Here is a 13,757-nt window from a genome sequence, read left to right as displayed (position 1 = left end):
TCTTGCATTGCCCCTACAACCTACTTTTAATTCTATTTATACACTTGCCATTTGCTTAAAAAGTGAACTGATGTTCTGCCTGAACAGAAGAGCCTTGCACTATGTTAAACCTAATACTTCTAGTAATAAATAAGACATAGCAATGAATATAGCACATCAGGTGTTCCTGATTCCTCTCTGGTGAAACAGGTCTGGTTTATTCTCTGTCAGGCTCTATTCAGCCTCTGATGTGTACCTGAGGTGTATGCTTTCACCTATTAATGAGAGAGAAATTAAAGATGTTTGGGATTTCGTCTAACAGCTCTGCTTTGTGAGAGGCAGTGAGGCATTGGAAGACTCTATTCACTGTAATAGTGAGCAGTTATCTGCAATGTTTTTAGATGAGGAACCTGCAGTGGATCATGGCCTTTTAGAGGGGAAGGTAGGAAGTAAGCTTTAGTCTCTAAGCTTAGGAAGTAAGCTTTAACTGCGTGTAAGGAGGAGGAAGATAAGAGTCATTATAGACATTGTTACTACACTAATGGTTTTTTCCCTAGGGACTTGATTTGAAAAGACTCTGTATGTAATATTAAGCACATGGATTTCCTAATGATTTGTTTAAACCACTTCCTTATTTCTTGAGGCGAAAAAAGATACTTTCTTCTTTTGTGGTTTGCACTGTGAATTCTGATTTTCAGTTCCCCTTTTTTCTTCATTCCTGAAAAGCTGAAATCAAGTGGCAATTACAAATAGAGAACATACCATATCAACTCAACTGCTTGGCATCATCGATCCCACGTAGGCATATTTATAGCTAATTTGCCCAAGACTACCTCATGCTGCAGTACAAACAACTGAGATCTTTGAAAGATCTGCTATGAGTTGTTTTCTTTCTGAGCCACATATACCACAAAAACCACAGGAAGTTGTCTCGGTAGTGGCTGTGGTTCTGTAGTTTCCTTCTTCCTCATCTTTAAGTGATCAAAACGTTTCTTAAAAAAATTAAATCAACATAGAGAATAGACTTCCTGTTCTTGCAGAATAGCAGATACAGAAATAAGGATTCACACATCGTATTGTCCTTCTGTGTCCTTTGAATCAATTTAAGTTTGTGGCTTGAACTGTACTGATCAAAGCAGTTTTATTTTTAACAAGAAAATGCAACAATACTTTTTTTAGACATCTCTCAGTGGCAGTTATTTTAAAGATAAGTAAAGTACTGCTGTTATTCAACTGTTGATTTCTCAGAGTTTTTTCTCTAAAGACAAAGAAGATGTCCCATTTTCAGGACCTGAAAAGGCAGTATCAGAGCTGTTATTGAAGGTTTGATTTTTAAGTTACACCTTGCAGATGAGACCTGGTATATATCTATTTTATTGAATGTGTTCTCTGCAGAACATGTATCTGCATGGACATTGATATGTTTGTCTGTGCTTTGCTGTTTGTCACTGCAAGTGTGTATATGGATAGGTGTTTGCTGTTGTTTTTGAAATAAGGTAAATAAGAGAATCAGTCAAGATTTCTTCCATTTTATATAATGATTTAGGTTATTCAACCAACATTTGGCCAAAGTTTGATTTGGTGTTATCAATATTGTGGCAGTAGCTTTGCTTGTCAGTAATTTATTAATGAAGAGATGCAAAAGTGCTTCTGAAGAAGAATTTGAAATGGCTGCAGAAACAAAACCCGCTTTCATTAAAATGTCTATGAAGGCACCTACAAGCGTGTACATTTTACCAGTACTAAGAGAATGAGTTGGCACTTCTGGCTTCTTGGGTTGGTATCACCAGCAGAGGAGGAGCTGGAAAGGAGAAGGCAGGACAGGAGGGAGAAAGGGAAGGAAAGGAAGGAAGAAAAGGAAACAAGATTGATTGAAAAGAAGGAAGGAAAGAAAGAAACAAATACTTGAGTCTTTCGGGGCCAGACCTCTTCCAGCCTGGCAAGAGGTCATCTGCAATCATCTGGTATCCGCTGCCAGATGTTCTGAACTCTGTGCTGGCAGCTCTGCCTGTTCAAGTAGTCTGTGTCTGTGTTGAATTCAGTGTATGGATATATGGCATTTGGTCGACCTGTGTTCTGTAAGGTGCTATAAAAATTGCCCCTTCTTTTTGGTGGAGCTTGGGGCAGACATAAGAGAGGGCTGTGAGCTTGCTCTTTTTCAAGTTGCTCTCCCTTTTCCCTCATCAAGCTTCTTTTTGTGCCTCAACACCTTGAAATCTTCCCCCTCCTTCCTGTTGTGATCTTAGCCTTTTCCTTCCTGCCTCCTCCGGCAATTACGCATGTGATGTGGGCATAAAAATTGTCGCATTCCTCCTTTGGCACGCGTAGATAGATTTCAAAGTCTGAAAGCAGTTGCTTCTAGCAGTGCGCAAGTGAACAGATCTGCAGCGTGTTTGTGTGCCGGAGTCAGCTGAGGGGCTTTGGCAAAAGGCAAAGGGAGGAGAAATTCTGATGGCATCGGTGCCTCCGGCCACTGTGGGAGAGGGCAGGGGCAGGTGAATGGCAGGGCTACCAGATGCTGGCAGCTTGGGGATGGGGACATGGCTGTGTCGGGCTGTTGCCTTGAGAGGTGCCGGTGGGCCCAGGCCAGGCAGGAGGTCTTAGCAGGCCGGGCTCCGCACTGCTGTGTCCTCCTTGCCGCGGCCCTTTCCCCTTGGTTTCAGGCCGCTGCCTTGGGAATTTGCTCCAGCTATTTCCTGGAATATGGATTTGTTTATTTTCAAAGGAGAACAAACATAAAGCTCACACGGAGGCTTTGGGTAGGGCGTTCCTCTGTAAAGCGGTGTTTGGCCATTAAATTGTTGCCTCCTTTTGGGAATGTCGATGCTTTGACGCACGCACGGAGCACTATGGCAGCCGATAGCGTGTAAAGCGTACAACTGCAAAAAAAGTGAGTGCCTCAGTAGGCACTTGTGTCCTGCACAGCGCTGGTGGTGTGCGCTCTGCTCTGGGCTTTCCCTCACCTGTGCTGCTGTGTGCGGCGGGCGCTCCCGGTTACTCGCGGCACCGGAGCTAACACGGGACTTGGAGAGCAAAGCGAGCTCGGTGAGGCGCTGCAGCCGCTGCGCAGGGAGGCGCGCGGTGCGGTAGCGCAGCACGGGGCCGGCGGGGTGCGGCCAGGGCCCACACCCACAGCTGGGGCGGCGTCTTTAGGAAGCGCTTATCTAAATGGGAAAGAATATTTTCGCGCGATTTCTCTTGTTTCTTAAATAAACGCTTATTTTGTAAAAGGCACTGAAAACGCCTTCACCTCGAGCACCCAGGCGTTTGTTTGCCAAAGCTGCAGTCCGCGCGGCCGCCACTTCGGGCCGGACCTCCTCGGCTGTTTTCTGTCAGCGCCTTTGTTCCTTTATCCGGAGAACGAGACGCGCAGCCGGAGCGCCGCCGCCCGCCCCGCGGACAATAGGGGCAGCGGGAGCGCCCGGCCGCCGCTCAGCGAAAGGGGGAGCGGTGTGGGCGGCCCGGCTCCGGGCTCCGGGCTCCCCGCCGCGCCGCCGCCGCCGCCGCTCGCCGCGCCCCCCCCCCTCCTCCCGGCTCCGCTCCGGCGTTTCAAACCGCCCCCCGCGCTCCCATAGGCTGTGCCGGACGGCCGCCGCTCGGCCCCCGCCGCCGTCGCCCGCGGCTCCGACCACCGCGCGGGGGGAGCCCGGAGGCGGGCGGACTCCACGGCCGTTCTTGCGCCGCTCGACGACCGCCGCGGGCGGCGGGACAGGGAGCCGAGGAGATGCCGGCCCCGCAGGTGCCGCCGCTCGGGGAAAGCCGGGGCCGGCGGCGGGACGGGGGTCCGGGCGGGGCGGGGCGCTCCCCCGCGCGGCGGGATGGGCCGCGCCGCAGTCGGGAGCGTCCGGGGCTGCGCGGCACGCGGCGCCGTGCGGGGAGCGGAGCGGAGCGCGGGGATCGCGGATCGGGCAGCGACCGCCGCCCTTCGCAGCCCCGGCCCGGGCGGGAAAGAGCCGGCACTTTCCTCAAAGTTGGGGCTCCGCTCTCTTTCCCCTTCCTTCTTTCCTTCCTTCCTCCTCCCTCTTTCCCCGCCCCTTCCCTCGCCGCCCGCCTCTCCCCTCCTCTTCCTCCTCCTCCTCCTCCCTGCCCGTGGGATGTTTATTTGGGCGGCTGCGTGAGGCGCGGGAGGCGGCGGGGTTCCCTTCTCCCCGCTCGGTGCTTGCAGGCGCGGTCTCCCTGCTCTGGGGGAAGAAGGAAACAAAATGTCTGCCAGGGCCGCGTCCAGCAAGGTAAGGCTCAGCCCGGCGGCGGAGCGCTGCCCGCGTTAATCCCGGTGCGGTGCGGAGCGCTGCGGGCGGCCCCGCTGCCGCCTCCTCCTCTTCCTCCTCACGGCCGCTCCTCGCGCGGCGGCGGCGTCCCGGCGGCTGCGAGGCTCCGTCCGCCCGCCCCGAGGTGCGGGCAGCCCGGCCGGGGCGCGGAGCCGAGTTGGGACGGGGCCTCGCGGGCGCCCGGCGCGGTCCCGCGTCCCGGCCGAGCCGAGCGAGCTCGAGGGCGGCTCGGAGCCCCCGGCCGGGGCCGCTCCCCACCTGTTGGACGGGCGGCGGCGGGACGCCCCGCGCTGAGATGGGCCGGGCCCCGCAGAGGGGCCCCACGCGGGCGGGGCGGAGTCGCCGGGAAAGGCCGCGTCCCTTTGTTGGGGGCGGGCGGCGCGGGGAGCGGCCGGGGACGGCTTAACCGGGAGAGGCCGGTAGCGCGGGATTCCTCGTCCCGCCGGGTCGGGCGGGGGCCGCTGACACGCGGGCGGCCCGGCAGGCCGCAGCTGGCGGTGCCGTACAGGTGCGCGGGTGCCGCCCGCCTCCGCCGTGAGTAACGCCGCGCGGCCCCGGGGCAGGGCCGGAACGGCGCCCAACAGGTTGCCGCCGCTCCGCCCGCGATTGCGGGGCGCTCGGGATCGGGTTCGGGTTTGAATTTGGAGCCGCCGTTCGGCTGCGAGTCCCGAGCGGCCGCCGTGGCTTCGGCGTGCCGAGTTCCGAGCGCGCGCGTGCCGCCGCCGGTCCCGGCGCTGCGATGTTTGCTCTGCTCTCGGTGAAACTCCGCGGTTTCGGTCTGATGTCACCTGCTGGAACGCGCCCTGCGGCACGGCCCGCCCCGCCGCGGCCTTGGGGCTGGGAGCGCCCCGCTGCACCGGGCGGCCGGCCGGGCTGCGGCCCCTCGGGATGAGCCCGGCACCCGGCGCTGGGCGGGCGGCGAGGCTGAAGCGCCCGTGGCGGCTTAGTCGGTCGCGTACCTGTTTCGAAGTACGCGTCAGAGATTTCTTACTACATATTAACCGGTGTGTACACAGAAATATCAGCGGTAAATGCATGCAGTCAGCGAGGTAATTTGTTCTGCTGGTAATTGTTCCAAACTGGTGCTGTCACACAGCTGTACGGATGGGTAGGACTTATTTTTACCTTGTTTAAGTACATTCAGATTAACAGAAAGCACGATGGTGAAAGTAAGCATTGTTTGTCCCTAAAATTAGTAAGCTTGTGTTGGAATTCTGCTGTGCGAGGAACTGTGGGAAACTGCACTGGCTGAAATGTTGTATGCTGTGCTCTCATGTAAAACTGGTGCTGAGTTTCCACCTGTAGGACAAAATCTTCTCTTGAAGTATAGCAAGCTTCCATGTTGTGGAAAAATAACATTCCTCGCATGCATGCAGTGTCTTAGGAAGTTGAAAACAAAAGGAACTCCAAACATTCTAAACTTTTAAAATACGCAGGTGTTACCTCTTTTGTTTTTGGAGTGGTGTGCATGCATTAAAACTGAGCGTTGCCTCTTCCCTTAGCAGTCACCTGACACTTCTTCCAGGTCTTTGGCATTAAATTGGCACTGTGAGCCCTTGTGCATGTTTACGATAGCAGCCAAACTAATTACACTGAAAGTTATCTTAATTTAAGAGTGTTGCAAAATAGTCTGCTTCTGCTGTAACTCTTCACTGGTTTATTTTCAGACCTTTTCTTGTCAAGTAAGATCTTGCAGCCTGTAATGGTCTCCTGTCGAAGATTATTGCCTGTCTTTTTGCTCCTAATTTGTCACATAACGTTGTCCCAGACTTGACTCTTACCTATACAGTTCACGTGAATTTCCTTGTCAAAATTTCCTGTCAGAATGTAGGCAGTGTAATTCTACTTCAGCTAATAATTCCTGGGCCCCTGATTATAGCTTTAATAGTTATGGAGAAGATGAGGGAGAGATGATAAATATTTCAGAAATACGAGAATATTGGAGGACTCCTGTGTTAAGTTTCAGGTCTTGTTTCCGTCTGTCACCCCTCTGGACGCGGTATCCAGTTTCTCATTTTAAGGGGTGTAGTGCATTAAAACAAAGGGTGTGAATGTTTATCTCTTAATAGAGGTTTTCTTTAACATACTTGCAAGCTTCTGAGGGTTTGTGTCCATGCCCACATCTGTGTCCGTGCTCGTGTTTATCTTGGCACGCTTGACCAGAGGAGAACTAAAACAACTTTTTTTATTAGCTCAATAATTCTTGATTTGTACGTGTGGGAATGTTGGCTGGCATTGCTGTGTTACACCCCGTTATCAGCAGTTCCTGCTGCCCTCTGCTCCCGCTCACTTTTGGTTGCTTGACTTTTTTCACAGCTATGCTGTGTAAGAATGTGCTTCACGAAGGTTTTCAGTGTTTGCTGTAGCTGTTGGTAGTGTACAACACAAAATGGTGGGACAAATGGAATCTTGCTTGCAGCCTAATCTAGCGGTGGCCGTGATTGTGAAACACTGAGGGCCTAATCTCTTCTAATGTAGTCTTGAACAATACTAATGGATGCTGTGGGAATGGCTGTGTCAGGGTATTAGTAACGAGATGTAAAGCTCTCCACCTTTAAGCTGAGGGTCCATATGCAGTCTGCACTGGATTTTAAAAAGAAGGGAGAAGTTCCTTAGTAGTAAATGTAAGGAGAAGAATCTTTAATTCCTCGACTTCTTTTGTATTTTGAACCTGAGTTCTTGACTTCATTCTAGTTTTAAATGTACGTGCAGAGAATATTTCCCTTCCCTTCACCTCAGTCCTGTAATTAATTGGATTTTTGTTCTAGCTGCCTCTCCAGCTCCAGGCAAGTATCTGTTACTGCTCCAATGAGAAGTAGAGAAATGGGTCACAGTAACAGTTCAATACTTGCAGATTGCTAGGACTCTTTGGTTCCTCTTATGGTTTTCATAAACATAGCTTAGTACTCTACCCAGAATCGCATTCAGAGACGCTAATGACTTCATTCTTTGTAGAGGCTGTATGCACCGGCTTTTCAAGTGTGCTTTATACTATGTGTAAGTCTATGATACAGGGTTTGTAACAGTGTTTTGTTCTTCACTTTGAGACCTTTATAACATTAGAACGTTTATATCTAGAACGTTAGATCAGTTCTCTCAATGTTGGTGAGATTCTTCAAGCATAACAATAAAGTAGAAAATGCATGTGAAGAAGTAACATGAAGTACCAGAAATAAGCTGAGTGAATTTAACATCAGAAATTATCTTCTACTTGCTGGAAACAATCCTGAAACATTTAATTTTGATATTGTTCTTTAGGTTGTGCATGGACCTAAGAAATTACTTCAATTTATATATTGTTTTCAGAAAAGATTACCCAGAACTTTTAAAACTTAAATTCATGCAATTATGGTGATAGGCAACTGCAGCTACTGAATGGTAATTGAGGTGTTTTTTTCCAGTGTCAGCTGCATGAGAGAAGCTCAGAGCTCTACAAGTCTGTGTGTTGTTGTGAAGTATGTATGGAGTTTGCTTCTAGTTCAATGCATAGGACAAAGATTAATGTAAAGAGAGATTGAGATCTGACTGTGCCTGGGAGCTGATTTTATCTTTATAGGATGGAAAATCGGTAAAACCTTATCAGTGAGCAGCTAACTAATCCTTGCATCGAGGAAGACAACTAGAAATGGTTTGTTGTGCTTCTCAGGTATGTCAAGGCACACATTGTGCTGTTGCATACTGTGAGAATAGATACAAGGCTTATGTCATTGTGAAAAAAGGCTTCAAAACACTCATCCAAAACCAGTTTCTGTCAGTCAGTGATGTTCAGAACAAGCACTTGACTGCCTGCTGTGCTACCGGCCATACCAATCAGCTGGCAGCATGAAGTAGGACTTTCTCTTCTGTTTTGTTCTCCCCTGCTCTAGAACTGACAGGAAAGGTGATGTGTGGTGCACTGGGAGGCATGCACTGAGCACATCTGGTCGGTCAGTGTGAAGGCTGCTAAGCTGTACATGTCTAAATGTAAGAAGTTGAGGTCTCCATGTTCAGTTTGTTAACAGCGAGTCAAACTCTAGATGCCTGTTTGAGTTAATTGGTGGTATTTGAATCAAAGGCTTATTTTTTACTTTAGAGGATGTTTGAAGTTATGTAATCTGTACAGCAAGCTACCCTCTGGTTAAGAAAGACATCAGTCATTTGTATCTCTTGAATTTTTCCTGGTCATAGTATAAATGCAGCAAAAATTAGTATCAAGCTATGTTCAATGTTTTCTCAGGCAAATAATATTGCTAATGACTTCTTCAGTGAACGTACTGATTAAGCAAATAGCCACGGGGAAGTCTCAAAATGAATTCTGTGGTTCTGTGCATTTATGTATGTTGAGTCCAAAATGTCTTGAAAACATTGTCTTGTCTTATAATTATGCTATTTTAGGGGCATATTGTTCAAATATGCGCTCTGTGTTCACAAACATGGGGATGTTCTTGCTTCAAGGAGTTGTGCTGAGAAAATGAAGAAAGCATTAATTTGAATGCTGGCAGATCCAGTTTGAATCTTGTGGATCCAGGGGAGCAGTGAGCTCTGCCAAGGTCATGGGGTAGAGACTTGGCTGGGGAAAATGTCTGCTTCTGTTATCTATAGATTTTTCTTGCCTAGAATACCCTTGGGGAACTCGTAGGCTACAAGCAAGCCTGCAGGACTGGGTGCTTTGCTCTCACCTGCTATTTGTAACTCTGTGGGATCTTCAGTAACTCTTCAGAGTTGTTTCTAGCCTTCACCCATTGAGAATTTTTTAGTTTACATATATTTACAGGCATTAGGCACAATGTAGGTGCTAAGAAATTGAGTTGACATTATGTTTTCAAAAGTATTGATATTCTTAAGGGTATTTAGTAATCTCTAACAAGATTCTTGTTTCCTAATCTGTTACAAACAGATGTTTCTGTCCTTTTGTGGTGGGGGAAGGTAGCCTAAATTCAGTAACATGGTAGCACTAGGAAGCATTGTGGTAGGAGTTCACCTTCTTATGAGAGGTGAGCAAGGCTGCTATTACCCATGTTGGCCTGGATAATTTGCTATAATGTGTTTTCTTAGTTAGCTTTCTGTAGCAGAAAAGCAGTAACAGAACTTGGTACTACTCAGTCTTGTCTGTCCCACCTAACTAAATCTATTAAACGCTGACTTTCTAAAAATAGGAATTATGCAAAAGCAGGCAGCTTCATTGATCTGTAGTTTCTCCGTGTTTCTCTCCATTGCCTGTTTGCATTTAAGATCTTTCTTAGAGGCTTCCTTGCAAAATATTTCCCTTTGCCCCTCCTCAACCAGGCAGTAATTAGTTTTCAACTCACAGTTCCCTGGGGCTGCATAGCCTGTTCTTGCCTGGTTTGGATGGGGTCCATAGCAGTGTCTTTCCCTCTGCTCTACTAGGTCAGCGATCATTTAACAAATGCTTCCATTTCTTTACTTGCACTGAGTGGAAATTAGTGTGCTCTACCACTCCAGAGAGGATACGATTGTCCAAATTGCATTTAAAAATACATAAGGATTTAAGTTCATTTTCCACGTGAATGTTTATTTTTCAGAGTGGGTATTTGCACAGTAGGATAATGGCAGCAGCGGTGGGAACTAATACAGAATTACTTCAAATTAATACTTGATTTGGTCTTTTAGCAGGCTTTTTTAATAAATGAATCTGTAGAATGGGACTTGCAGTGGATGAGTTCCCTGTGGCAAAATTGAAGTAAGTGTGGTCATCTTCAGTGAATAAATATTGGAAACATGATTGTCTTCAGTCATGCTGTGTAAGGGTAAGTTGTCTGTAACAGAGTGTAACAGTTCAAATTACCAGAACTGCAGAACTCAAGGAGAAGTAACTCTAAAAAGGTGTTACTTGACAATGTGTTATCAAACAATTAGTGATGGGTAGTTAATATGGTATCAGAACAATACCTGGGGCTAGGTATGGCAAATATTGTTTCTCTGAACAATTTCCAAGGCTTGTAATAAATCTGTAATTTGTGTTCATTTTTGATGGCTGGCTTCCCTACAATTATATCTGGGAGAAGGCCAGATCATGTTAACTCTGTCAGCACGGGATGCTTCTTGGAAAAAGTGGATCTCGCTTGACCCAGCCTTGTTCCTGTGTGTTATTTGGAACAACATTGTTTTGAATAACCCCATGTAAAGTAGTTTTCCTGGTGAACCCGTAAATCTGGATTCCTTGAAATAGTATTTCTAGTGGGTATTAAGATCTTGAAGCCAAGCTTGGAGGCATGGCTTTCTGACAAAAGAACTTGTGTTTCCTTTGGTATTGAAACTGAGTTGTGGAAAGTGATTGGCCATCATTTACAGGTTAAGCCCCTCTGTTAATAGCATGGCTATGTTGGAAAGGAAATTCCTGGAAGGTTATCTCATGAGAAAACTAAGTGGGCTTCACTTTGTTTATTATGTTTGACTCCTTTGAATGATGTGGACTAGATTAATGCTCCCCAAAAGGGGAGTATTTAGCTAAAGGAAACGGGGAAAAGTCCACTGTTTATAAACAGCATAGTAATGACTTGAACTGAGAATACGTTCTATCAGAAGTGGATGTGATGCTGTCTGTAGAATGGCCATGTACATTTCCTAGTTGTGCTATTGTAGTTGTGTTGGTGGTGGTTAGAGGGTGAATGTCCTCTAGAGCTGCTATGGATAGGGGATCTATCTGTAAAAGTACCTTGTCTGTGTGTTACTGAAAATCTTGTCATGCACATCTTGCACCTACTCACTCTCGTTCTATGTTTTACATGGTGAGACTGAAAAATAAGTATTGCTTGACTGGAGCATGGAATATTGTCTTGTTGGGGGGTATTTTGGAAGCTTCTTGACTTCATATCAGAATTCTCTGTTTATCAGAGTTTTGTTTACACTATGGTCAGCAGCAGATCTTTGGTCATCTGAAAAGATGACATATGCAGTGTTGCCTTCTGAAGTTAATAACCAAGGAACTGTCATTTCAAAGTTCTGCCTGCCACCAGGTTCTTCTGATACAGTGTCTTGGCTGAGCATTTGGTATTTCATAGACCTCTGTGAAACAGAAAGGCTTTTCACTCCTTTCTTGCCTCTGCCTTCCCCAGCAGTGAGAATCGTAGCACAAAAGCTGAGGTGTCTGGACTCTCCAAGTGACTACTGTGAAACCTAGTCTTCTATGACTAAGGCTTACTCACAGAATTGTCTCATCAAGACTAACTGAATAGCTGTATTTGAAGATTGCAATTCTAAATCTAAAGATGATACAATCAGACCCAACCTCTGAAAGAACCATAATAGGAATTTAGGTGTGTTGCTGAAGTTGCAGCTGTATTGTTTTTTGTATCTGTAATGCTAGCTCCTCTGCTTATTACTGCTTTTTGTAATAGAACTGAAGGCAATGAATGGGGAGAAGAAAGAAAAGCATAACAAATTTAAATGTTAAAGCAAATAAAGAATAGTTTGAAGGACAAAGTTCTACAAAATTCTAGATAGTAAGACTCCAAAGCAAACTGGAAGTACTTGAGAACATTCTCCAAGCACTTAAAATGAAAAGTGTGCAAAAGTTCAGATGAGAAATAATCTCTGACATTGGCCTCCTGAGACTACAGTTAAGTCCAGAAAGAGAATAAAATATGCTGAAATGCATCTACTGCTTATCCTTTCTTGTACTGTGTCTGGAAATAATGGGAATAATCACACACACTGGTTTGGATGGTCCTCCTCAATTATAATATTTATCTGAAATTATTCCCAGATAAGTGGGAAAGAGCAGTATCTTTAGCATGGTGTTGATTTATCAAGCTGCTTCCTCTTAAATTCCTCTCTCTATTTTTTTTATAGTATTGTGAAGATAGACAACAAAGCAAGTGTAACCCGAGGTCATTGGTTGTGTTGGTGAAACTGGTAGTTTAGGTACAACCTAGATGGGATGCAGGTAAATGAAGGACTCACCTTTCTGAGAGTACTGTGTGTGCTGTTTCAGGGACAGGAGGCACTGAGCTCAGTGCTCGCAGTTGTGCACGGGCTGATAGCTGAAATTAGTTCAAAAGGTGGTAACAATTTCTGTGAAATGTAGGAAAGACATATGCTGGCATATGGAAACTCCTTTTGCCCTTCTCCCTGTGGCTGAAGCATGAAGGGGGTTGCTCAGAAGTCCTTGCTTTCATGCTCTCCCTTTCCCTTCCATGTGAGAGCACCACCTCAGCAGGCTCCCTCAAACCCTGTCTGATAACAGCTGTGTTTGTAACCAAGTGTCAGGAATGTGGCTTTCCTTTGCCCATATTTATTTGCTTCCTCAAATGTCTTTCCTGCCCTCCTGTTTCTGGAGAGGAGCTGAGGTGTGGGTGTATGTGTTGTGAGAAGAATTGCGAATAGGAATGGAAAATGCATGTGGGTCTCTACTGAATCCCTTTTCCTTCTACTACTTCTTACCAGGTTAATTCTATGGGCAGTCCCAGTTTCTCTGCTGATATGCTGTTCCCAGGAATCCGTTCTGTATTCCAGGGTGTTGTTTGGTTATGTTTGCCTTCTGAGATACAAGATGGAGTAATACGTGCCTTGTTCTGAATGAAATCTCGTAATTCTTGTCTGGTAATCCTTGTCTGATAGCTGCCTGTCAGGAGGAATTTTGGGATGCAGGTTAATGTAGACCAAACTGTACACTTCTGTCTTTCAAATTGGAAGAAATCTCTTTGCCTTTGACGTTATGTAAGTTTGAAATGATTCATCTGAAATAAAACGGTACAAAAGTGGAAGGTTTTCTTACTTGTTGCATTGTCTGCTATCTGTAAATGCCTCTTTATCTCGGAAAGAGTGAACAATGGTAAGAAGGCACTGCTGACAGTTGCTGAGGTCATTGTTCCTGCAGAATGGCCAGTGTTCTGGCTCCTGCCTTTTCCCTCCCAGCATTATGAGGATATCTTCTAAATGGTTGTGCTCATGTGAGGCTATCTCTGGCTGTGCATCAGCTCCATTCACATCAGGGTGGGATTTCTGTCCTGTGTCATACTGTGTGTACATTCCAGTTTTAAATGGAAGCAGAAAGGAACTGTCTCTTAAACTTCAATGGGAAATTTTGCAGCATGCATTTTGCTAGACTGAACTTCTAATTACATTAATTCCCTCCTTCAGTTATAACTTAAATAGCTTTAAATGAAAGGAGGCAATCAGGAAAGTCCTGTATGGGCTTTTTTTTCCTTTTCGATGATCAAACTGAGAATTTTTGTGGTACTTTTTATATTTTTCAGTGATGTTATTTCCCTCTTTCTCCTCTGTACTTAAAGAGCATGAAGTCTCCTAGAGCTCCTAGAACTAGCAGAAGTACACTTGTTAGTGGATGACAATTCAGTGGTGAAGTAAGTGGGCAGTAGTCATCTGTATAGCAAAAGGGCTCCATGGGACAGGGTGAAGTAAATGGCATGTGGCAAGTTGCAAATGCTGATACCTGTTGGGTGAGCTCTGTCATCAGATTGGTGTGTGATGGGAGAGAAACACGTGGGTCAAGCAGCGAGTTGGAGCAGCTGGAATCTACTGCAGTGCTGCTGAGGCTTGTGAGGTAGG

The 13,757-nt window shown here is 46.5% G+C and overlaps 1 protein-coding gene and 1 long non-coding RNA gene across 12 annotated transcripts in view; one reads left to right on the top strand and one right to left on the bottom strand.

Moving 5' to 3' along the window:
• The window catches only part of TJP1 (tight junction protein 1), a 190,454-nt gene that overhangs the window by 113,826 nt on the left and 62,871 nt on the right, over positions 1-13,757 (top strand). Inside the window, exon 1 of one of the 9 annotated variants that reach the window (XM_090148769.1) lies at positions 3,700-3,718. The exons of 7 other annotated variants lie outside the window; for them this stretch is intronic. In XM_090148769.1, coding sequence (XP_090004895.1) covers positions 3,704-3,718 — 15 coding nt within the window. In that variant the 5' untranslated portion in view covers positions 3,700-3,703. Of the gene's footprint in view, positions 1-3,699; positions 3,719-3,830; positions 4,209-13,757 lie in introns of those variants that run through there. One more of the 9 variants, XM_031616455.2, reaches the window with a different exon arrangement.
• On the bottom strand, positions 9,415-13,730 carry LOC116244635 (uncharacterized). 3 transcript variants are annotated; one of them, XR_016470329.1, is made up of 4 exons: positions 13,642-13,729; positions 12,630-12,925; positions 12,150-12,260; positions 9,415-10,003 (listed from the first exon to the last, which is right to left on the bottom strand). It is a non-coding gene; the product is annotated as an uncharacterized LOC116244635 (long non-coding RNA). The 3 variants fall into 3 exon arrangements; XR_016470328.1 differs by having other exon boundaries at positions 9,718-10,003; positions 12,630-12,810; positions 13,642-13,730; XR_004170240.2 differs by having other exon boundaries at positions 9,721-10,003; positions 12,150-12,229; positions 12,630-12,810; positions 13,642-13,730.

The sequence above is a fragment of the Phasianus colchicus genome, chromosome 12, assembly GCF_987193195.1.
Source record: "Phasianus colchicus chromosome 12, bPhaCol1.hap1.1, whole genome shotgun sequence".
NCBI lineage: Eukaryota > Metazoa > Chordata > Aves > Galliformes > Phasianidae > Phasianus > Phasianus colchicus.
Note: the sequence above shows the minus strand (reverse complement) of the source record. Positions and strands in the feature narration are given on the sequence as shown.